The 24,116-nt window shown below is 43.4% G+C and overlaps 1 protein-coding gene across 1 annotated transcript in view; it reads left to right on the forward strand.

Moving 5' to 3' along the window:
* Positions 1–768: 768 nt before the first annotated feature.
* The window catches only part of gareml (GRB2 associated, regulator of MAPK1-like), a 286,660-nt gene continuing 263,312 nt past the window's right edge, over positions 769–24,116 (forward strand). Inside the window, exon 1 of the mRNA XM_060822069.1 lies at positions 769–877. Within this exon, the coding sequence (XP_060678052.1) occupies positions 769–877 (109 nt within the window). The remainder of the gene's footprint in view (positions 878–24,116) is intronic.

A 24,116-nucleotide genomic window follows, 5' to 3' on the forward strand; every position in this document is an offset into this window, starting at 1 on the left:
CTCCATCAAAGAAAGTCATTTCAGAAAAAAAGTTCCCTTAAGAGGTTAATTTAACATTAAAGAAAATACGTTTCACTAAATATACCAAAGGCAGATAGTTCTTTAACTACCTTTTAAAACTGTCAATCAAAATTTGTTTACAGTTCCTTTTTGAGAATAAGTGATTGTGTTTTTTGAAACTCAGCAAAGTATTGTGAATGGGCTTATGATAAATTATTCCACCTCCGACTGAAATTGCAAAAGCAGGTAGTTGAAGTTTTCCCAAAATCCACCCCCTGAAGTCAGTACTACAGGAGCAGATATCCCGGTGCCTTTTTTTTTTAAGTGAAATATTCTGAAGATGTTTTCTTTTTGTAGAGCCCTGGAAAATTAACTGACTAAGTTCGTGATGTCAGAGTTCTTAATCAGTATTTCTTTCGCTCGGTGTGAATGCATCTTCTTTCTGAGATGGGGAAATAACGGTCATGTCCCTGAACGCTTCCATACTCTGCTCAATGTGGAGCTCCAGGGGAGAATTCCGTAATCAATCACCCCGACGGAAACACTGGGAGTGGGAGGGACTGGGGGCTGGGAGCTGGAGGAGGAGGTGGTGGTGGCAGTGTGGGAGCTGGGGCGCTCTCCTCTCCCTCTCCCTCTCCCTCCCTCTCCTGTCTCCTGTCTCCTGTGTCCCGGGCCGGGCTGCTGATGGCGTGGCCGGGCTGCTGTGCGCTCCGGGCCGGGGTTCCCGGTTCCCGCTGCTGCCGGCGGTTCACGCTGTGATGCTGGGACATGGAGAAGGCTCCGGGCAGCGCTGACCTCCGCTGGAGCTCGGTCTCTTTACCCCTGGATCTGATCGTGGGCAAATTCCGCTTACCCACCCTGGCCCGGCTGAGCTCAGGTAAGGAGCAGGTATTGTCTATCACTCAGGGCCAGGAGGGACAGTGGGACTCTGCTCGGATTGGGGGCTATCCCTGAGTGCGGCCATTCGGCTCTTGGGCTAGAATCAGGTGCAGAGTTTCCCCATTGATTCTGTTACAGAGAGTGACCTGGAACATTGCAGCAGTTAGTGGCTGGAATTTGGACAGCTCCAAGTTCCATTGTTTCTGATGTTAATGTAATCGAGAAATAATAATATTTTTAGTAAATTTCTTCCAAATTGTGATGTGTTTCGCGGGTTTAACCGCGAGCTGTGCAGTTACTGAAGCCGCTGTAATAACGGAGAAAGTTTCCGCTGGGGACCGAGAAATCAAAGCAGCAACTGCGCCAAGGTTTATGTAGTTTATAGTTTGGAATGAAACAGTTTGTTGAATTCCGTGGCCAGTCCTGACTTTTTCAATGATTAAAATAACTTGGCACCGCTCAGTGTCCAAACTGGAGGGCAGTTGGAGCTGGAGATTTTACTCCAACCATCTCCAGTCATTGTGCTGACAAGGCTCCCCCTTTGAAGCAGCGCGGATTTTGACATTGATTGTTCATACTTTGATAGTTTAATTTAGTTCATAGTCTCGCAGACGGTGCTCTGCGGTCCCAGCTGTTATCTCACAAAGCTGCTGTGGGGGGGGGGGGGTGAGCAAACCGACTTTTGGGTGAGATCCGAAACTCAGACCTGCCTTTCCTGAGATGGGGCTAAACCCCACAATTTACTGATGAACTCCCCCCCCCCCACCCCCTCTCTCCCCCCCCCCCCCCATTAGAGTTGATCTTTCTCTGCATCTTCTCTGTAACAGTAACACTATTTTCTGCATTCTGTTCCATTATCCTGATGTATTTATGTGAGATATGGTTAGCACACAAAACAGTACTTTTCACTGTGACGATATAAATCAAATCAATTGCAGTAATATTCAATTGATCCCCTCGAGCCTGGTTAAGATTATAATAGACTTAATCTTTTAAAAATGCAGTATATACCAAGAATACCACCAGAGGGGAATATCAATTTAAATTGGAAATCTCAGGAATTGCAAAAGGTGTACCTTTTTGGATCCTATTTACGGATAATGTTCAACATACCGTTGTGTTTGAGTTTTGCTTCTTGCTGAGTCCATTATTGGTTTTAAATTCTTCAAAGTCATTTCAATGAATTGCTACTTTATCAAAATGTGCAATGTTTACCATCTTCTAGCAATATGGAGATCTAATGTAACTGCAGTATTAAACTGCTCATCTCAGTCTTTTGTCTGAACTGTTAACAGTTCTTCCAATACTTTGAATAAAATATTTGCACAAATGTTGCTGTAGTTTGTTTGATTGGATGGGGTCCATCCCTATGATTCACATAAATCAGTGAGAATCATGGTGTGATTTAAAAAGATTGAATAATAACCTCAGATTATTCAATAAATCTTGGATGAGGAAGTGGCTATAAATGATTCACTCTTCAAAAACTGAAACTTGTTGAAGTTCTCCACTGTCTAATATTTCAGTATCGCGGCTTTCTGGACCTGGTCCAGGAACCTGCTTCTTATTGTAAATAGGCCGCTTATGTCAATATTGATGATTGTATTTCAATGAGAGCACTTGCTCTAATCCTAATTCCTTATGTGTCCCTCCTTCTGATATCAAATCATATAATTTTCTGCACTTGTTTTGTTAAAGGGGTATATATGTCATTGAATCTCAGAATTTAACTCTTAACTGGAAGGTCGGTAACCTAATCTGCTTGTGCTGAATAGCTAAACGAATTATTCATTGTCCCACCCCATTGCCCTCTCCTATATTTCTGTCAAACATCTTTCCAAAGATTGATTAATTTTACTGCCAAAAGTTGTGATTTTACTTCCGCCATTATTTCTGGTGAGATGATTGATGTCACAACCTGCTGTTCTTTCATTCTTTTACATTTCTGTCCTTTGCTCTGACTCACTATTTATTCCAGTTTATCTTCTCAAAGTTCCCTATAATCTTTGTCACAAAGCTGGTCCCTTTCTTTCTAAAGCTGATGGCTCAAGGAGACTCTGTCCTTGATGTTTTTCAGATGGCAATAAACCAGATCGGGCTCCAAACAGTCTGGTTTGGTACAGAGGTGAAAAGGGTTTTGAGAGGCCTTTGGTTTATATGTAAACAGTTGAGACTTCAGGCCAAAGTGGTCATGTTTTAGCAGTGACCTGTATAATGAAAGGGGAGTGGTCAGCTCTCTAGCTAGCTAAGCTGAGCAGTTTTAGTTCAGTCTTGAGGGAGCTGTGTGGAAACACTCTCTCTCTCTTTTCTGCCCTTCAACTTTGATCTGTAAGTGTATGTTCTGTTTACATTGGGTTTTAAAGGGGTTTTGCTTGTTGGGACTGTTGTGTATTAATAAGTCTAGTTGGATAGACTGAGTTCTGTAAGTGTTGTTATTCTGTTCTGTTCTTTGTGTTTCATTGTGCAATTTTGTGAATAAATTTTTGTCTGTTTTAAAATCTAGTAGTCAACTGAGCTAGATTACTCCGGGTAATTTTCACTGTACACTCACTGAAACAAATTGCAAAGTTATGGTCTGGGGCTGTCTGCTTAGGAATGTTTTGTGGTCAGGCCTAGTCCATAACAGATTGAACAATTCTGTTTAGGCCATTCTTGACTTCCTACACTTACATGAACATTTACAGTTTCTCTAGGTTCTCTTCCCAGTTATTATCATACAGATCCCTTTTAAATTCTCTTCAAAGTCTTGACATGTTTTTCTTATGTGGAGTGATTTCACACAGGAGATGATACACAATATATTTTACAAACTTCTGCAACTCTGGCAGGATCTCACAGTTTATTATCATCTTTCAACTGCAGTAAAATCTGACTTGATATTCCCTTGTGAAAATAAACAATAATATTTTTAAAAATCACCATCCAACAAATGAGGTTTTGAACTTTTGAATGGCAGCAGTTGAATTTGCAAATTTGATTTGATTTCTACTAAACCAAACACAGTGCTCATTCTGCAAATTAGTTAAATGATCAGTGATGTGCTGCCCTTGTTGGCTGTGCATGTTGGGCATTGTGGGTTTGCCTGTGATTTCCCAACAATTGTGTGCAAGTAGCATATATCTAGAAACCAATCGTATAGATAAGGTATATTGCATCTGCTCCTAAAGTAAAAATTAAGGGTTAATTTTCTTGTCTTCCACTGGTATTTCTTGTATATCCATTTGTGAACAAAGTACGATGGAAGTGGCTTGAACTTCTGCTAGTGTTAGTTGTATATGGTAACTAGAAAATGTACAACACGAAGATGATATGCTCTTTTCTTCAGTTGCCTTCAGTTTGCTTTTCATCCTTATCTCTACTAAAGTATTTGATTTCCTTCTGTGGTACTCCATGACAACATTTCTGATGAGAATAACTCGGTTCAGAGGAAACTTTCCTCTGTGTGCTATACAAAGTGAAGTTGTAGATGACTTTATAAAAAGGTTGACCAATTAATGGCAGAAATAATCTTCCCCCTCCTAGTCCCTGATAATCATGATCATTAATCTGTCAATCTGTTTTGCATTCATTACTTGTACTTCAAAATGAAACAGTTGATTTTTATTGGTAAATGTGTTATTACGAACAAGTAGCAAACAGATGAAGATTTTAATAATGCCACTATCTTAACAAGTATGTTTCAATTAGCATTAGGAATAATTATACTCAGTATGTTTTTGTAAATTAGGTGTTAAATTTGTAGAACCTTTACTTTTTAAAAACTTCGAGCTTGTTCATTAGAAGTGCAGGAGAGAGAGAGAGAATCTGCACAGTTACTGCCTTTGCTGTTTTTGAATTCATGTGTCACTGGACATCGGAGTGCATCTGGCAAAATTAACAAACAGTGAATTTTGCAACTAATCTTGGAGGAACTGGTTTGGGCGAAGTTCACAATACAGAATCAGATAAGTTAATTGTTGTTTTAAGTCTGTCCAAGAGAAAGGCTGCATTAGTGAGTACAGTGGGTTCTTTCTTGATTATGTTTTTGGAGATAAGTCTCTCGATTAAACTTAAAATATAAGCCATAGCTATTAATTTAACTGGTGCAGTGTTTTGTAAAGGAATAAGATGGTGTTATTTTCTGGGTCTGTAGATTGTGAAGGAGCAAAAATGGCCTTTGCAGTGATATGTACTTCCTGTCAGATGTGGGAGTTTTGGAAAATATAGGGGGTGATGGATTCTCAGGGGAACGTAGCACGAACAGCCAAGTTTCAGGTATTGAGACTGACTCTAATGCAACGAGGGGACGTCGGCTTCCAAGAGATCAATTATGTTAGGAGATTCTGTAGTCCGAGATACAGACAGATGTTTCTGTGGCCAGTAGAGAAAAAGCAGAATGGTGTGTTGTTTCCCTGGTGCCAGGATCAAGGATGTCTCAGAGAGGGTGCAGAATGTTCTCACAGGGGAGAGGGGCCAGTAAGAGGTCATTGTCCAGTTTGAAACCAATGATATAGGAAGGGAAAAGGTTGAGATTCTGAAGGGAGATTACAGAGAGTTAGGCAGAAATTTAAAAAGAAGGTCCTCAAGGGTAGTAATATCTGGATTACTCCCAGTGCTACGAGCTAGTGAGGGCAGGAATAGGAGGATAGAGCAGATGAATGCATGGCTGAGGAGCTGGTGTAGGGGAGAAGGATTCACATTTTTGGATCATTGGAATCTCTACTGGGGTAGAAGTGACCTGTACAAGAAGGACGGATTGCACCTAAATTGGAAGGGGACTAATATACTGGCAGGGAGATTTGCTAGAACTGTATGGGAGGATTTAAACTAGTAAGGTGGGGGTGCGACTCAGGGAGATAGTGAGGAAAGAGATCAATCCGAGACGGGTACAGCTGAGAACAGAAGTGAGTCAAACAGTCAGGGCAGGCAGGACCAAGGTAGGACTAATAAATTAAACTGTATTTATTTCAATGCAAGGGGCCTAACAGAGAAGGCAGATGAACACAGAACATAGAACATTACAGCGCAGTACAGGCCCTTTAGCCCTCGATGGTGTGACAGGTTGGTGCAACAATCTGAAGCCCATCTAACCTACACTATTCCATGTACGTCCATATACTTGTCCAATGACGACTTAAATGTACTTAAAGTTGGCAAATCTGCTCCCATTGCAGGCAAAGCATTCCATATCCTTACTACTACTTGAGTAATGAAACTACCTCTGACATCTGTCCTATATCTATCACCCCTTAATTTAAAGCTATGCCCCTTCGTGCTCGCCGTCACCGTACTTGGATAAAGGCTGTCCTTGTCCACCCTGTCTAACCCTCTGATTATCTTATATGAACTCAGGGCATGGTTAGGAACATGGGACTGGGATATCATAGCAATTACAGAAACATGGGTCAGAGATGGGCAGGACTGGCAGCTTAATGTTCCAGGATACAAATGCTACGGGAAGGATAGAAAGGGAGGCGAGAGGGGGGTGGTGGTGGCGTTTTTGATGAGGGATAGCATTACAGCTGTGCTGAGGGAGGATATTCCCGGTAGTACATCCTGGGAGGTTATTTGGGTAGAACTGAGAAATAAGTAAGGGATGATCACCTTATTGGGATTGTATTATAGACCCCCTAATAGTCTGACGGAAATTGAGAAACACACTTGTAAGGAGATCTCAGCTATCTGTGAGAATAGTAGAGTAGTTATGGTAGGGGATTTTAACTTTCCAAGCATCAACTGGGACTGCCATAGTGTTAAAGGTTTAAATGGAGAGGAATTTGCTAAGTGTGCACAAGACAATTTTCTGATTCAGTATGTGGATGTACCTACTAGAGAAGGTACAAAACTTGACCTACTCTTGGGAAGTAAGGCAGGGCAGTTAACTGAGGTGTCAGTGGGGGTGCATTTTGGGGCCAGCGACCATAATTCTATTCATTTTAAAATAGTGAAGGAAAAGAATAGACCAGATCTAAATGTTGAAGTTCTAAAGTGGAGAAAGGCCAATTTTGACGGTATTAGGCAAGAACTTTCAAAAGCTGATTGGAGGCAGATGTTCGCAGGTAAAGTTATGGCTGGATAATGGGAAGCCTTTAGTAATGAGATAACAAGAATCCAGAGACAGTATATTCCTGTCAGGGTGAAAGGAAAGGCTGGTGGGTATAGGGAATGCTGGATGACTAAAGAGATTGAGGGCTTGGTTAAGAAAAAGGAAGCATATGTCAGGTACAGACAGGATCGATCGAGTGAATCCTTAGAAGATGGATGGAGTTGGATGAACTGCGGATCATTCGGGAGGCAGAGGTGGTCATAGATCAGAGCTTTAGGGAAGTAGTTACTCCGAAAGTTATAGAGAGATGGGTGACAGTGAGGGGGAGTGGGAGGAAGCAGCCAGTGCAGGGACCCCCTGCGGTCATTCCCCTCAAGAACAAGTATACCGTTTTGGATACTTGTGGGGGGGATGACTTACCAGGGGTAAGCAATGGGGTTCAGGTCTCTGGCACGGAGCCTGTCCCCGTTGCTCAGAAGGGAAGGGTGGAGAAAGGTAGAGCGATAGTTATTGGGGACTCAATAATGAGGGGCACAGATAGGCGGTTTTGCGGGGGCGACAGAGACTCACGATTGGTATGTTGCCTCCCAAGTGCAAGGGTACGTGATGTCTCTGATGGTGTTTTCCGGGTCCTTAAGGGGGAGGGGGAGCAGCCCCAGATCGTGGTCCACGTTGGCACCAACGACATAGGTAGGAAGAGGGGTGAGGATGTTAGGCAGACCTTCAGGGAGCTAGGTTGGAAGCTCAGAGCTAGAACGAACAGAGTTGTTGTCTCTGGTTTGTTACCCGTGCCACATGATAGAGAGCCGAGGAATAGGGAGAGCGAACAGTTAAATGTGTAGCTACAGGGATGGTGCAGGAGGGAGGGATTCCGGTTTCTGGACAACTGGGGTTCTTTCTGGGGAAGGTGGGACCTCTATAAACAGGATGGTCTACACCTGAACCTGAGGGGCACCAGTATCTTTGGGGGGAGGTTTGCTAGTGCTCTTTGGGAGGGTTTAAACCAACTCTGCAGGGGCATGGGAACCTGGACTGTAGCTTTAGGGTACAGGACCTGGAGCGTAGGGAGGTTAGGAACATGGCATCGATCTCGAAGGAGGGTGCCTGTAAACAGGAAGGTGGCTTGAAGTGTGTATACTTCAATGCCAGAAGTATAAGAAATAAGGTAGGTGAACTTGCAGCGTGGGTTGGTACCTGGGACTTCGATGTTGTGGCCATTACAGAGACGTGGGTAGAACAGGGACAGGAATGGCTGTTGCAGGTTCCAGGGTTTAAATGTTTTAGTAGGGTCAGAGATGGGGGTAAAAGAGGGGGAGGTGTGGCATTGCTTGTCAAGGATAATATTACAGCGGTGGAAAGGACGATGGAGGAAGACTTGCCATCTGAGGTAGTTTGGGCTGAGGTTAGAAATAGGAAAGGTGAGGTCACCCTGTTAGGAGTTTTCTACAGGCCTCCTAAAAGTCCGAGAGAAGTAGAAGAAAGTATTGCGAGGATGATTCAGGAGAAGAGTGAAAGTAGCAGAGTGGTTGTCATGGGGGACTTTAACTTCCCAGATATTGACTGGGAAAGCTATAGCTCAAGTTCGTTAGATGGGTCGGTGTTTGTCCAATGTGTGCAGGAGGGTTTCCTGACACAATATGTAGACAGGCCAACAAGAGGTGAGGCTATACTGGATTTGGTTCTAGGTAATGAACCAGGCCAAGTGTTAGACTTGGAGGTAGATGAGCACTTCGGGGACAGTGACCACAACTCGGTGACTTTTACTCTAGTGATGGAGAGGGATAAGTGTGCACTGCAGGGCAAGAGTTATAGCTGGGGGCAGGGAAATTATGATGCTGTGAGGCATGACTTAGGATGCGTGGATTGGAAAAATAGGCTTCAAGGGAAGAGCACAAATGATATGTGGAGATTGTTCAAGGAACAGCTAATGGGTGTCCTTGATAAGTATGTACCAGTCAGGCAGGGAGTAAAGGGTCTTGTGAGGGAGCCGTGGTTTAATAAGGAATTGGAATCCCTTGTAAAAGGGAAGAGGGCAGCCTATGTAAAGATGAGGCGTGAAGGTTCAGTTGGGGCGATTGAGAGTTATAAGGTAGCCAGGAAGGATCTAAAGAGAGAGCTAAGAGCAGCAAGAAGGGGACATGAAAAGTCCTTAGTTGGTAAGATTAGGGAAAACCCATAGGCTTTCTATAGGTATGTCAGGAATAAAAGGATGATTAGGGTAGGTATCGGTCCAGTCAAGGACAGTAGTGGGAAGTTGTGCATGGAGGCGGAGGAGATTGGAGAGACACTAAATCAATACTTTTTGTCAGTATTCACTCAGGAACAGGACACTGTTGCTGATGTGAATATTGAGTCACAAGTGATTAGAATGGATGGCCTTGAGGAATGTAGGAAAGAGGTCTGGGGAATACTGGAAAGGATGAAAATAGATAAGTCCCCTAGGCCTGATGGCATTTATCCTAGGATCCTCTGGGAAGCTAGGGAGGAGATAGCGGAGTCATTGGCCTTGATTTTTATGTCATCGTTGTCTACGGGAATAGTGCCAGAAGACTGGAGGATAGCGAATGTGGTCCCCTTGTTCAAGAAGGGGAGTAGGGATAGCCCTAGTAACTATAGGCCAGTGAGTCTCACTTCTGTTGTGGGCAAAGTCTTAGAGAGAATTGTAAGGGATAAGATTTATGAACATCTGGATAGGAATAATGTGATCAAAGATAGTCAGCATGGTTTTGTGAAGGGCAGGTCGTGCCTCACAAACCTTATTGAGTTCTTTGAGAAGGTGACCAAGGAAGTGGATGAGGGTAAAGCAGTAGATGTGGTGTATATGGATTTTAGCAAGGCGTTCGATAAGGTACCCCATGGTAGGCTAATGCAAAAACTACGGAGGTATGGCATTGAGGGTGCATGAGAGGTTTGGATTAGGAATTGGCTGGCTGGAAGAAGACAGAGGGTAGTAGTTGATGGTAAAGGTTCATCTTGGAGTGCAGCTACTAGCGGTGTTCCACAAGGATCTGTTTTGGGACCATTGCTGTTTGTCATTTTTATAAATGACCTAGAGGAGGGGCTTGAAAGCTGGGTGAGCAAGTTTGCGGATGACACGAAAGTCGGTGGAGTTGTGGACAGCGAAGAAGGATGTGGCAGGTTACAGCGGGATATAGATAAGTTGCAGAGCTGGGCAGAAAGGTGGCAAATGGAGTTCAATGTAGCTAAGTGTGAAGTGATTCACTTTGGTAGGAGTAACAAGAAGATGGATTACTGTGCTAATGGTAGGCTACTTGGTAGTGTGGATTAGCAGAGGGATCTTGGTGTCCATGTACACAGATCTCTAAAAGTTGCCACCCAGGTAAATAGTGCTATGAAGAAGGCATATAGCATACTGGGCTTTATTGGTAGAGGAATTGAGTTCCGGAGTCCTGAGGTCATGTTGCAGTTGTATAAGACTCTGGTGCGGCCTCATCTGGAGTATTGTGTGCAGTTTTGGTCGCCATACTATAGGAAGGATGTGGAGGCATTGGAACGAGTGCAGAGGAGGTTTACCAGGATGTTGCCTGGCATGGTAGGAAGATCGTATGAGGAAAGGCTGAGGCACTTGGGGCTGTTCTCATTGGAGAAAAGAAGGTTTAGGGGAGATTTGATAGAGGTGTACAAGATGATTAGGGGTTTAGATAGGGTTGACAATGAGAGCCTTTTTCCGCTAATGGAGTCAGCTGTTACTAGGGGACACAGCTTTAAATTAAGGGGTGGTAGGTATAGGACAGATGTTAGGGGTAGATTAAAATCTGATTGAAGATTTGTAGCTCGGGTGTCCGTTGTTGTGGTTCTGCTCGCCGAGCTGGAAGTTTTTGCTGCAAACGTTTCGTTCCCTGGCTAGGGAACATCATCAGTGCTGTTGGAGCCTCGTGTGAAGCGCTGCTTTGATGTTTCTTCCGGTATTTATATTGGTTTGTTCTTGCCGCTTCCGGGTGTCAGTTTCAACTGCAGTGATTTGTATGTGGGGTCCAGGTCGATGTGTCTGTTGATGGATGTTCTTGCCGTTTCCAGGTGTCAGTTTCAGCTGTAGTGGTTTGTATATGGTGTCCAGGTCAATGTGTCTGTTGATGGAGTTTGGGGATGAATGCCATGCTTCTAGGAATTCTCTGGCTGTTCTCTGTCTGGCTTGTCCTATGATAGTGGTGTTTTCCCAGTCAAATTCATGTTGCTGGTTGTCTGAGTGTATGGCTACTAGAGATAGCTGGTCGTGTCGTTTTGTGGTACATGTATGGAATGAGCTGCCAGAGGATGTGGTGGAAGCTGGTACAATTGCAACATTTAAGAGACATTTGGATGTGTATATCAATAGGAAGGGTTTGGAGGGATATGGGCCGGGTGGTGGCAGATGGGACTAGATTGGGGTGGGATATCTGGTCGGCATGGACGGGTTGGACCAAAGGGTCTGTTTCTGTGCTGTACATCTCTATGACTCTATGACTTAAAAAAAACTGCAGATGCTGGAATCAAAAAGTTATATATTCCGAAAGAAGGATTTTACCTGAAATGTTGACTTCTCCACCTCTTGGTGGCTTGCTGAGTTCTTCCAACTTCCTGCCTGTCTAATTTGTTCATAAAACAAAGATCTACAGATGATGGAAATCTGAAACAAAAACAGAAATTGCTGGAGAAACCGCGTGGGTCTGACAGTATCTGTGGAGAGAAAAGTTCAATCCAGTGACAGTTGTTTATGTTCAGTCCATTTCCTGATTGTGTGGTTCACTCTGTAATAATATCGTGGACACAGGATCTTAGACCACTTCCTTTCCATTATTTCTGAAATTTTACAACAGAAAACTGCTGGCGAGTCTGCAAACATCCAGACAGGTATGGATCTTGCTGGAAAACTCTGAATTATACCTAGATTATCAGGGAAAGTCAGGACTGAGCTGTTTAGAACTTCCTAGGTTGGATAACTTTGGGTTGGTTTTGTTGGAGAAAGTGAGGACTACAGATGCTGGATATCAGAGTCAGAGAGTGTGGTGCTGGAAAAGCGCAGCAGGTCAGACAGCATCTGAGGAGCAGGGGATTCGACGTTCGGGTAAAAGCCCCTTCATCAAGAATGAGGCTTGTGGGCTGAGGAGGCTGAGACACAAATGGGAGAGGGGTGGAGTTGGGGGGGGGGGGGGTGGAATGTAGCAGGGGTGTGATGGATAGAGGTGATGGTGATAGGTCGGAGAGAAGGGTGGAGTGGGTAGGTAGGACCATTTAAGGAGGTGCCGAGTTGAAAGGTTGGGAACTGGGAATAAGGTGGGGGGAGGGGAAGTGGGAAAATTGGTGAAATTCACATTGATTCCATGTGGTTGGAGGGTCCCAAGGCAGGAGATGAGGCATTCCTCCTCCAGGTGTCAGGTGGTTAGTGTTTGGTGATGGAGGAAGCCCAGGACCTGCATGTCCTTGGCAGAGTGATTTCGTGGGAGCAGAGACGACGGCGATGACCTGATTGAAGTGTACAGAGTTACAAGGAGCATGGACAGAGTGGATAAGGAACAGATGTTCCCCTTAGTTGAAGGGTCAGTCACAAGGGGACACAGGTTCAAGGTGAGGGGCAGGAGGTTTGGGGGGGATGAGATGAAAAACCTTTTTACCCAGAGGTGGTGATGGTCTAGAATTCACTGCCTGGTAAGGTGGCAGAGACGACTTGCCTCACATCCTTTGGATGAACACTTGGTACGTCATAACATTCAAGGCTTGGGCCTAGTGCTTGTAAATGGGCTGAGGTTGAAGATCAGGTGTTTCATGTGTCTGAGTGATGGACTGAAGAGATTCTTCTCCACCATATGATTCTATGAATGGCTAACTCCAGTTTCCTGTAAAGGCAATGAGTGTTCTGAAGAGTATTTCAATTTAATGTTTTTATTTCATATTTTCAACAGCTACAAAATTTGATATTTGTCTTCTAAATTTGTTTGCCACATAAACAGTGGTATCAATTGGATGACCTCTGAAGTTTACAAATATAACAATGAAGTAAGAGCTAACTTCAGGGACCAATTGCTTGCATCGCATGAAGCCTGGTCCAATATCAGATTGTCTGTTTCTGAGACATGCTGGTCGTCTGTCAAAAGCAGGTTTTAAGTTTTGTGTATGCTAATTCAGGGCTTCTACCTCTTGTCAGACTTCTCTTGAAAATTGAGAGGACCTGAGACATTGAGCCTCCTCTAAGATGCAGCTTTGCTTCGAGCTCTCTCCCAAAACGTGTTTGGAGTTGATGTAGTCCCAGAAGTACCAGTGTTCACCACCTAGTTCCACAACTGTCCCTAGAACAATTGCCAGCCCAAAATGACCTTTTTGTTCTTATATTTCTCTTCTGGGGTTTCCTTCAGGTGCTGCAGATAAGGCAAGCAGATTAATGGAACAAACTAACTGTTTCTGCAATTGCCTCAAACCTCCCAGCTGAGGTGTGTGTTATTTACATTATTGGTTTTAGGCTAGAAACAAAAAGAGAATCTGGCTGTGTGCTGAATGCACTGCTCCAATTAAATGAAAATAACTACTAACTTTTCAAAGGGTGGGGTGACTAATGCAGGAATTAAGAAACTATGAAAAGGTTAGGTCCATCAGCCTCATTGAATACCAACAATTGGATGTGGAATCTTGGTTTAGGTGTTACCAGTTATCTGAAGCAGTAGAAAACAACAAAATGCTGCCTGTTCTTCAGCCATTCAAGAGATGGTTTCAGTTCAGATTTAAATCTCAGATGTTTGTGGGAAACAAATGCAGAATATTTTAAAATACGTTCTCCAAATGAAACTTGCCCAGTCAGAATTACAGTGGCAATTTTGGTAGAGATCAACATTCTTTGTGCAATATGAAAGAGGCCAATAATTGACAGAACTGAAACAGCATTGGACCAAGATTCCCAAAGCTCCACAAACCCCACAGTGCCTGGCATGTGCTCACAATAGGATCACTAAAACATCCTCAACGCAGTGGAAACTGGGCCGAGGAATGCTACCCCACCACCAGACGAAGCTGCAAAGAAAAGAAAGACCAGCTGTACCCTCCCAGAAAAATCACACCCACAAAGAAAAAAACCCTTGCAGCAGACCACACAGTGCCACAGTCCAAACCACTCCCCTTCCCCCAGAACAAAGACTCTCAGAGTCAAGTTCACAGCCCAGAAACTAAGATTCCCACAACAAAAACCCAGACAAAGCTTCCCCGGCAGTCAATGCACTTTACTGTCCGGAATCGAGCGGACTGGCTCCACTTTCTGCCCCTTTTCCTGGTGACGCCATGCCACCCCAAAAGTAGTTCTCGGGGGAGGTGTGAGGGATAAAGGCAATAACTTTAAGTAGTAATTCTAATTTCTTTTTAATGCTCCGAAGCATCAAACCTGGTGTCTGTAGAACTTTAAACTCCTTTTTCACTTTACGTCTGATGGGGATTCTAACCCTGATTTAGCCCTGGAGATTCCAACCCTGATTTAACCCTATTTGCGCAAAGTGACCCGTTGGTGTGCAAGTGCGTGGGTTACCTCAAAGATTCCATCACCTCAGAGTTCCAGAAAATGATGGGTCAACTGAGTGTTAAGTTTACAGAGAGAGAGATCAAGGTGAAGCTTACCTTGTGTGGCCCATCCGTCTCATGCAACCAACACTCAGACAATTGCTTATTCAGTCCACCTGGAAGCTGCGTGTAGTGTTGGAATCTCACTGCTGCCTCCATGTGTTAGGATCTTTTCCTGAGGTTTCACACATGAGATGCAATTCACGCACACCAACTTCTGCAAACAGTTAAAGCTTATCAAAGCTTGTACAAGCTGAGTGAGCCCATTGACCCTCTTCACAGACGTGCAAAGTCAGTCAAAACAACCCCGAATAAAGGAAACACATCCCCTTTATACAGGTCATTTGGTAAGGCCTACAGGTACTCCGGGCACTCCTGTCCCTCCCCTCTCCCCTAAAACCACATGTTACCCCAGGTACACTGGCAGGATGAGATCATCCTCAGAGATAATGTACATGCAGTACTCCTGGGGAATCGTTATGCAGATGATTTCCTGACTTTGGGAATCACAAAGACAATGTAGGTGTGGTATACCTAGCTTCACGGGATGGTTAGAAAGCATTTTTGAGTGGAAGGGACTGAATGCTGGTTTAATTTGATAATAGTGGGGGGAAGGGGGGTAGTAGCAAATGACTGTCTAAATGGAGTGGGAATCATTCGCATTCCTGCATGAATATCATCCCCACTCACTTCCAGACTGTTCACTCAGTGCAGTTTAACTCTTTTAATATTACATTAATGTCCAGAGAGAGAATCCCATTTAATCTTTTAACATTACACTTTTGAAGGAGAACGGTTCTCAATTGTTGAGTTGATGGAATATGTGTATCATAATATCTGATTTCTCAGTCACTGCTGTAATTGATGCCAGACTCGTGCCAGACCCTGTGTTTTTTCCCTTCCATCTGCCAGTTCTTTTTTTAACATCTCTTATGCTAAAGGCACTGGATACTGCAAAGGCAATGGGCCCTGATAACATTCCAGCAAAAGTACTGAAGATGCATGCTCCAGAAGTTGCTGCTCCCCTCACCAAACTCTTCCAGTACAGTTACAACACTGGCATTTACCCAACCATGTGGAAAATTGCTCAGGTATGTCCTATACACAAAAAGCAGGACAAATCCAACCCGGCCAATTACCGCCCAATCAGTCTACTCTCCGTCATCAGTAACAAAGCTATCAAGCAGCAGCTGCTCAGCAACATCCTGCTCAGTGATGCCCAGTTTGGGTTTTGCCAGGGTCACTCAGCTCCTGACCTCATCACAGCCTTGGTTCAAACATGGACAAAAGAGCTGAATTCCAGAGGGGAGGGGAGAGGGACAGCCCTTGATATCAAGGCCACATTTGACCAAGTATAGCATCAAGGAGCCCTGGCAAAACTGATATCAATGAGTATCAGGGGGCAGCCACTCTGCTGGTTAGAGTCATACCTGGCACAAAGGAAGATGGTTGTAGTTGTGGAGGGTCAGTCATCTCAGCTCCAGGACATCTCTGCAGGAGTCCCTCAGGGTAGTGTCCTGGGCCCAACCATCTTCAGCTGTTTCATCAATGATCTTCCCTCTGTCATAAGGTCAGAAGTGGGGATGTTCACCAATGATTGCACAATGTTCAGCAACATTCACCACTCCTCAGATACTGAAGCAGTCCATGCTCAAATACAACAAGATCTGGACAATATCAAGGCTTGGACTGACAAGTGGCAAGTAACATTTGTGCCACACAAATGCCAGACAATGACCATCACCAATAAGAGACATTCTAACCACCACCCCTTGACATTCAATAGTATTACCATCACTGAATCCCCCACTGTCAACATTGACCAGAAACTGAATTGGACTCACCACATAAACATGCTGGCTACAAGATCAGGTCAGCAACTAGGGATATTGTAGCGAGTAATTCGCCTCCTGACTCCCCAAAGCCTGTCCACCATCTACAAGGCACAAATCAGGAGTACAATGGAATACTCCCCACTTGCCTGGATGGGTACAGCTCCAACAACACTCAAGAAGCTTGACACCATCCAGGACAAAGCAACCCGCTTGATTGGCACCACATCCACAAACATTCAATCCCTCCCTATCCAGCACTCAGTAGCAGCAGTACTATCTACAAGATACATTGGTGAATTTTTGCAAAGACCCTGAGACAGCACCTTCTAAGTCACAAGTAATATTAGTGCCACACAAATGTCAGGCTATGACCATCGCCAATAAGATCCCCTTGACACTCAATGATGCTACCATCTTTGACCACTATCAACATCCTTGGTATTACCAAAAACTCAGCTGGAGCAGTGAGCAATTCCGCCCAAGGTCAATATATCCTTCCCAAGGTGTGGTGTTCATATCTGAGCACAGTATTCCAATTGGGGTCTAACCAGGATTTTGTTTAATTGCAGCATAACTTCTGCTTCCTTATATTGTAGTCCTTTGGATATAAGGTCCAACATTCCATTGGCTTTCTTGGTGATTTTTCTGCACTTGTTCTTAAATTCTTTAAGATCTGTGCACCTGAACCATGAGTCTCTTTGGGCATCCATTGTATTTATCTTTAAACCATCTAGAAAATACCCTGACCTATCCTTTTTTTAAATCCAAAATGGATAATCCCTCACTTGCTTGTATTGAATTCTACCTGCAACAGTTTTGCTCATATACCTAGCCTATCAATATTACTTTTAACTTTATGCTATCGTTAATACTGTCTACAATATTGCTGAAATATGCCATCAATAAATTTAGATGTATGACTTCTGTGCCATTGCCCACATAAAATCACCTGCTTCACCCCCCCCCCCCGCCCCCCCCCCGCCACCTTAGGCAAACTGCTTATCAAAAGCATGAGAAATGCTAACAGTTTGCCTATTTTCATTAATGAAGCATTTGATCATGCCTCTCACATTGTGCTTTTAAATACCAAGAGATTATTACATGCTTTTGACCAGCTGTACCCCAAAGTGTGTTTGTCCCCCATGGACTTTATGAAATTGAGTTCAGTGGTTGAGGGTTGCATCTGATATCCAAATAAACATGTAACATATACTCTTGGATGCTGCCTGGTCTGCTGTGTTTTTTCAGCACCAAATTTTTCAGCTCTGGTCTCCAGCATCTGCAGTCTTCACTTTCTCCATGTAACATATATTGCAAGTTTAAAATATTACAGATACATTGCCTCATGTTTAACTTTTAATGCATTGGCTTTCTGTAGTTAAATTTAATGACAGTGTCCTACATCTTTCCCAGAGTAGCCGGGCATTGGTTATTCTCTGTGGTTTAGGGTTAGAGTACGTTCTGTGTATGTCGCCAGACAGACTTTCATTTAACTTTAAACAGTTTGTAGGAGAACATTAACAATGCTATATTGCATTACAAATCTACAAGATATAACCAAGGGAGCAAAGAGAGTCTTTACTGATTTATAAATTTGGCAAGATTGTAATTTCTAAATCTATTGTAAGTGTTTAATATTGATTATTTAGGAAAGAATCTGAACTGGCTGCCTATATCATTAAATATTTACCAAATGTTTGTTAGGCTTTTGCAGTACTTATGCTTTGATGCTGTTCAATATGTTAGATGTTCATTCTTCCAATATTGAAAAAATACATTATCAGACCACAGTGATTCCTATATGCGTGAGACAATAAAACATTTTGAACCTTATTGGCAAATTCTGAATTCAATGATTATTGTTGAAAGTACAATATTCTCGAATTTGAGCCTAAACTATGAATTTTGAAGTAAGGACTATGCACTATTTTTATTGTCATTTTAAGCCTATTTTGTTGTCAAAATATTAATACAGTAAATAGGTGATGCAACCTTACAGCTCATTACACCTAATATAAAGAGCATTGCAATTCTCAAATACATCAGAACAGTGAAGAAATTAGATAATGCTTCTGACTGAAAATCTGAGTGACATTTTCTGTTTTAAAATAAAGTTCAACATTGAGGATAATCATCAGTTAGAGTTTGGAAAGGAATAGTGGGACTTTGACACATTTTTGACCCTTTGGGTTCCTCCACAACAATCTTTCGTCAAAGATTTACAGATATTCAAATATGAGATTTTATGAAATCTTGACACTTTAACTCTTTTCACCGTACTCGGCGCTTTATATCAGATGTGTTCAGCAATTTATTTTGGTTTCTTCCCTCTCAGGTCAACCATCAAACAGTTGATCAGACTAATGAACAAAATGTTTTGACATCTCTCCCTGATAAGATGCCCAACTGTTAAATTCCTGACTGCCTTTTAGAATCTCTAACCTGTTAATGATAATTCCCATTTTCCTATCTCTATTTTCCGAACTCTCTTTAGTTTCCCTGGCTTCTCCTCTGTGTAGTCAGAGTCAAACAATTTGGAAACAGACCCTTTGTCCAACTGGTCCACACTGACCATGTTCCCAAACTAAACTATTCCCACCTGTCTGCATTTGGTCCAGATCCCTCCAAAGCAAGTCAAAAAATATCTTTCTACTTCTTGTCCAGACAACCTAAGACTTTGTGGCTATCTTTGTTTTTAATTTACTGACCAAGCACAAATCTGTAAATGGTGATCAACTCCCCTTTTAGAGAAACTGATTTTGTTATATCCACTGATTTAAATTCAGAGAAGATGAGGTTTCATGCCATTCATTACAGAACATGCAGTCAATCTCCAAAGTCAGACTTATGCTCAGTTGAAGTTCAATACCAGCTCAACCCCATTTTTCTCTGTTTAAACAATAATACCTGCATAGTGTGTTTCTAACGTCATCAGATCGAGTGAATCCTTGGAAGAGTATAAAGGCAATAGAAGTATACTTCAGAGGGAAATCAGGAGGGCAAAAAGGGGGCACGAGATAGTTTTGGAAAATAAGGTTTTATTTTCCAAAGGGTTTTAAAAATACATTAAGGACAAAAGGGTAACTAGGAAGAGAATAGGACCCCTCAAAGATCAGCAAGGCGGCCTTTGTGTGGAGTTGCACGCGATGGGGGAGATACTAAATGGGTATTTTGCATCAGAATTTACTGTGGAGAAGGATATGGAAGATACAGAATGTAAGAAAATAGATGGTGACATCATGAAAAATGTCACTACAGAGGAGGAAGTGCTGGATGTCTTGCAACGTATAAAAGTGGATAAATCCCCAGGACCTGATCAGGTGTAACTAAGAACTCTGTGGGAAGCTAGAGAAGTGATTGCTGGGCCTCTTGCTGAGATATTTGTATCATCGATAGTTACAGGTAAGGTGCTGGAAGATTGGAGGTTGGCAAATGTGGTGTCACTGTTTAAGAAGGGTGGTAAGTAAAAGCAAGGGAGCTATAGACTGGTGAGCCTGACATCAATGGTGGGCAAGATGTTGGAGGGAATCCTGAGGAACAAGGACTGTTTGGGAATAGTCAGCATGGCTTTGTGCATGGGAAATCATGTCTCTCAAAATTGACTTCAGGCATCTAAGAACAGAATGGACCCTGGAGAAATATCAGGAGAGTAAGATCAGTCTTAAATGAGGAATCAAACGGGCTAAAAGGGGTCATGAAATAGCTTTGGAGAGCACAATTAAGGGGAATCCCAAAGCCTTTTATTCTTATATGAGAAGCAAGTGGGTAACTAGAGAAAGGATTGGTCCACTAAAGGATAATGAAGGAAGGCTGTGTGCTGAACCTGAGAGAATGGGTGAGATTCTGAATGATTATTTTGCATCAGTGTTCACTGAGGAGAGGGACATGATGAAACTTGAGATTAGAGATAGATGTTTGATTACTCTGGATCACGTTAACATAAGTAGGGAAGATGTGTTGGGTAGGCTCGAGGTTATTAAGGTGGACAAATCCCCAGGACCGGATGGGATCTATCCCAGGTTGCTGAAAGAGGCAAGAGAGGAAATAGCTGGAGCCCTGACAGACATCTTTGCAGCATCCTTAAACACAGGTGAGGTGCCGGAGGACTGGAGAGTTGCTCATGTTGTCCCCCTGTACAAGAGGGTAGTAGGGATATTCCAGGTAACTACAGACCAGTGAGCCTGACATCGGTGGTGGGAAAGTTGCTGGAAAAGGTACTGAGGGATAAAATCTCTTTATCTTTGGAAAAGAATGGGCTTATCAGTGATAGACAACATGGTTTTGTACGGGGGAGATCATGCCTTATCAACTTAATAGAGTTCTTTGAGGAAGTGACCAAGTTGATAGATGAAGGAAGGGCTGTTGATGTCATATACATGGACCTTAGTAAGACGTTTGATAAGGTTCCCCATGGTAAACTAATGGAGAAAGTGAAGTCACATGGTGTGCAGGGTGTTGTAGCTAGGTGGATAAAGAACTGGTTGAGCAACAGGAGACAGAGAGTAGTAGTTGAAGGGAGTTTCTCGAAATGGAGAAAGGTGACCAGTGGTGTTCCACAGGGGTCAGTGTTGGGGCCACTGTTGTTTGTAATAGACATAAATGATCTGGAAGACGGCACTGTTGGTATGATCAGCAAGTTTGCAGATGACATGAAGATTGGTGGAGTAGCAGAAAGCATAAGGGACTGTCAGAGAATACAGGAGGATATAGATAGACTGGAGAGTTGGGCGGAAAAGTGGCAGATGGTTTTCAATCCAGACAAATGTGAGGTGATGCATTTAGGTGAGTCTAATTCTAGAGCAAATTATACAATGAGCGGAAGAGCCTTGGGAAAAGTTGATGGGCAGAGAGATCTGGGAGTGTAGGTCCATTGTACCCTGAAGGTTTCTGCACAGGTGGATAGAGTGGTCAAGAAGGCATATAGTATGTTTGTCTTCATCAGACGGGTTATTGAGTATAAGAACTGGCAGGTCATGTTAAAATTGTACAAGACATTGGTTCGGCCACATTTAGAATACTGTGTACAGTTCTGGTCGCCACATTACCAAAAGGATGTGGACACTTTGGAGAGGGTGCAGAGAAGGTTTAGGAGGATGTTGCCTGGTATGGAAGGTGCAAGTTATGAAGAGTGGTTGAGTGGGTTAGGATTGTTTTCATTAGATAAAAGGAGATTGAGGGGGGACCTGATTGAGGTTTACAAAATCATGAAGGGTATAGACAGGGTGGATAGAGACAAGCTTTTACCCAGGGTGAAGGATTCCATAACGAGAGGTCACGCTTTCAAGGTAGAGCTGAAAAGTTTAAGGGGGATATACACAGCAAGTACTTCACACAGAGGGTGGTAGGTGTCTGGAACGCATTGCCAGCAGAGATGGTAGAGGCAGGCATGGTAGATTCATTTAAAATATGTCTGGACAAAGAACACTTTGGGACTAGAACATAGAACAGTACAGCACAGAACAGGCCCTTCAGCCCACGATGTTGTGCTGACCACTGATCCTCATGTATGCACCCTCAAATTTCTGTGATCATATGCATGTCCAGCAGTCTCTTAAATGTCCCCAATGACCTCACTTCCACAACTGCTGCTGGCAACGCATTCCATGCTCTCACAACTCTCTGTGTAAAGAACCTGCCTCTGACATCCCCTCTATACTTTCCTCCAACCAGCTTAAAACTATGACCCCTCATGTTAGTCACTTTTGCTCTGGGAAATAGTTTCTGGCTATCGACTCTATTTATGCCTCTCATTGTCTTGTATACCTAACTAGGTCCCCTCTCCTCCTCCTTTTTCTCCAATGAAAAAGTCCGAGCTCAGTCAACTTCTCTTCATAAGATAAGCCTTCCAGTCCAGGCAGTATCCTGGTAAACCTCCTCTGAACCCTCTCCAAAGCATCCACATCTTTCCTATAATAGGACGACCAGAACTGGACGCAGTATTCCAAGTGCAGTCTAACCAAAGTCTTATAGAGCTGCAACAAAATCTCACGACTCTTAAACTCAATCCCCCGTTAATGAAAGCCAAAACACTATATGCTTTCTTAACAACCCTGTCCACTTGGGTGGCCATTTTAAGGGATCTATGTACCTGCACACCAAGATCCCTCTGTTCGCCCACACTGCCAAGAATCCTATCCTTAATCCTGTACTCAGCTTTCAAATTCGACTTTCCAAAATGCGTTACCTCGCATTTATCCAGGTTGGACTCCATCTGCCACCTCTCAGCCCATCTCTGCATCCTGTCAATGTCCCGCTGCAGCCTACAACAGCCCTCTATACTGTCAACGACACCTCCAACCTTTGTGTCGTCTGCAAACTTGCTGACTCATCCTTCAATCCCCTCATCCAAGTCATTAATAAAAATTACAAACAGTAGTGGCCCAAGGACAGAGCCCTGTGGAACACCACTCACCACAGACTTCCAGGCAGAATATTTTCCTTCTACTACCACTCGCTGTCTTCCGTTGGCTAGCCAATTCTGTATCCAGACAGCTAAATATCCCTGTATCCCATTCCTCCTGACCTTCTGAATGAGCCTACCATGGGGAACATTATCAAATGCTTTGCTGAAGTCCATTTACACCACATCCACAGCTCGACCCTCATCAACTTTTCTAGTCACATCCTCAAAGAACTCGATAAGGTGTGTGAGGCATGACCTGCCCCTTACAAAGCCGTGTTGACTGCATTTAATCAAGCCATGCTCTTCCAGATGGTCATAAATCCTATCCCTCAGAGTTCTTTCTGACACCTGCCTGATGACAGGCGTGAGACTTACTGGTCTGTAATTGCCGGGGATTTCCCTATTTCCTTTCTTGAAGAGAGGAATTACATTTGCCTCTCTCCAGTCCTCAGGTATGACTCCAGTAGAGAGCGAGGATGCAAAGATCTTTGCGAGTGGTGAAGCAATTGCATTTCTCATTTCCCAAAGCAGCCGAGGACAAATCTAGTCCGGGCCTGGTGACTTGTCAATCTTAATGTTTGACAAAATTTTCAGCACATCAGCTTCCTCTATCTCTATCCATTCCAGCATGCACACCTGCTCTTCAAAGGTTTCATTCACTACAAAGTTCGTTTCTTTCATAAAGACAGAAGTAAAAAACTCATTTAGGGCTTCCCCTGCCTCCTCAGACTCCACACACAAGTTCCCTATGCGATCCCTGATTGGCCCTGCTCTTTCTTTGACCATTCTCTTATTCCTCACATAAGTGTAAAATGCCTTTGTGTTCTCCCTAATCTGTTCTGCCAAGCCTTTCTCGTGCCCCCTCCTGGCTCTCCTCAGACCATTTTTAAGCTCCTTCCTCCCCTGTCTGTAATCCTCTAGAGCTGAGCATGACCCTAGCTTCCTCCACCTTATGTAAGCTACTTTCTTCCTTTTGATGAGAAGTTCCACAACTCCCATCATCCAAGGTTCCTTTATCTTATCACTTCTTGCCTGTCTCAGAGGGACATATTTATTCATCACTTGCAATAACTGTTCCTTAAATCATCTCCACATGTCTATAGTGCCTTTACCATGGAACAATTGCTCCCAATCCATGCTTCCTAACTCATGTCTAATCGCATCATAGTTTCCTCTTCCTCAATTAAATATCCTCCCATTTTGCCTAATCGTCTCCTTCTCCATAGCTATGTAGAATGTGAGGCAGTTGTGGTCACTATCACCAAAATGCTCTCCCACCACAAGATCTGATACCTGCCCCGGCTCGTTTCCGAGCACCAAGTCTAGAATGGTCTCTCCCCTCGTCGGCCTGTCAACGTACTGAGTTAGGAAACCCTCCTGAACAGACCTTACAAAAACAGGTCCATTTAAATCTTCTGCTCAAAGGAGGTTCCAATCA

The sequence above is a fragment of the Hemiscyllium ocellatum genome, chromosome 3 (genome assembly GCF_020745735.1).
Source record: "Hemiscyllium ocellatum isolate sHemOce1 chromosome 3, sHemOce1.pat.X.cur, whole genome shotgun sequence".
Classification (NCBI taxonomy): domain Eukaryota; kingdom Metazoa; phylum Chordata; class Chondrichthyes; order Orectolobiformes; family Hemiscylliidae; genus Hemiscyllium; species Hemiscyllium ocellatum.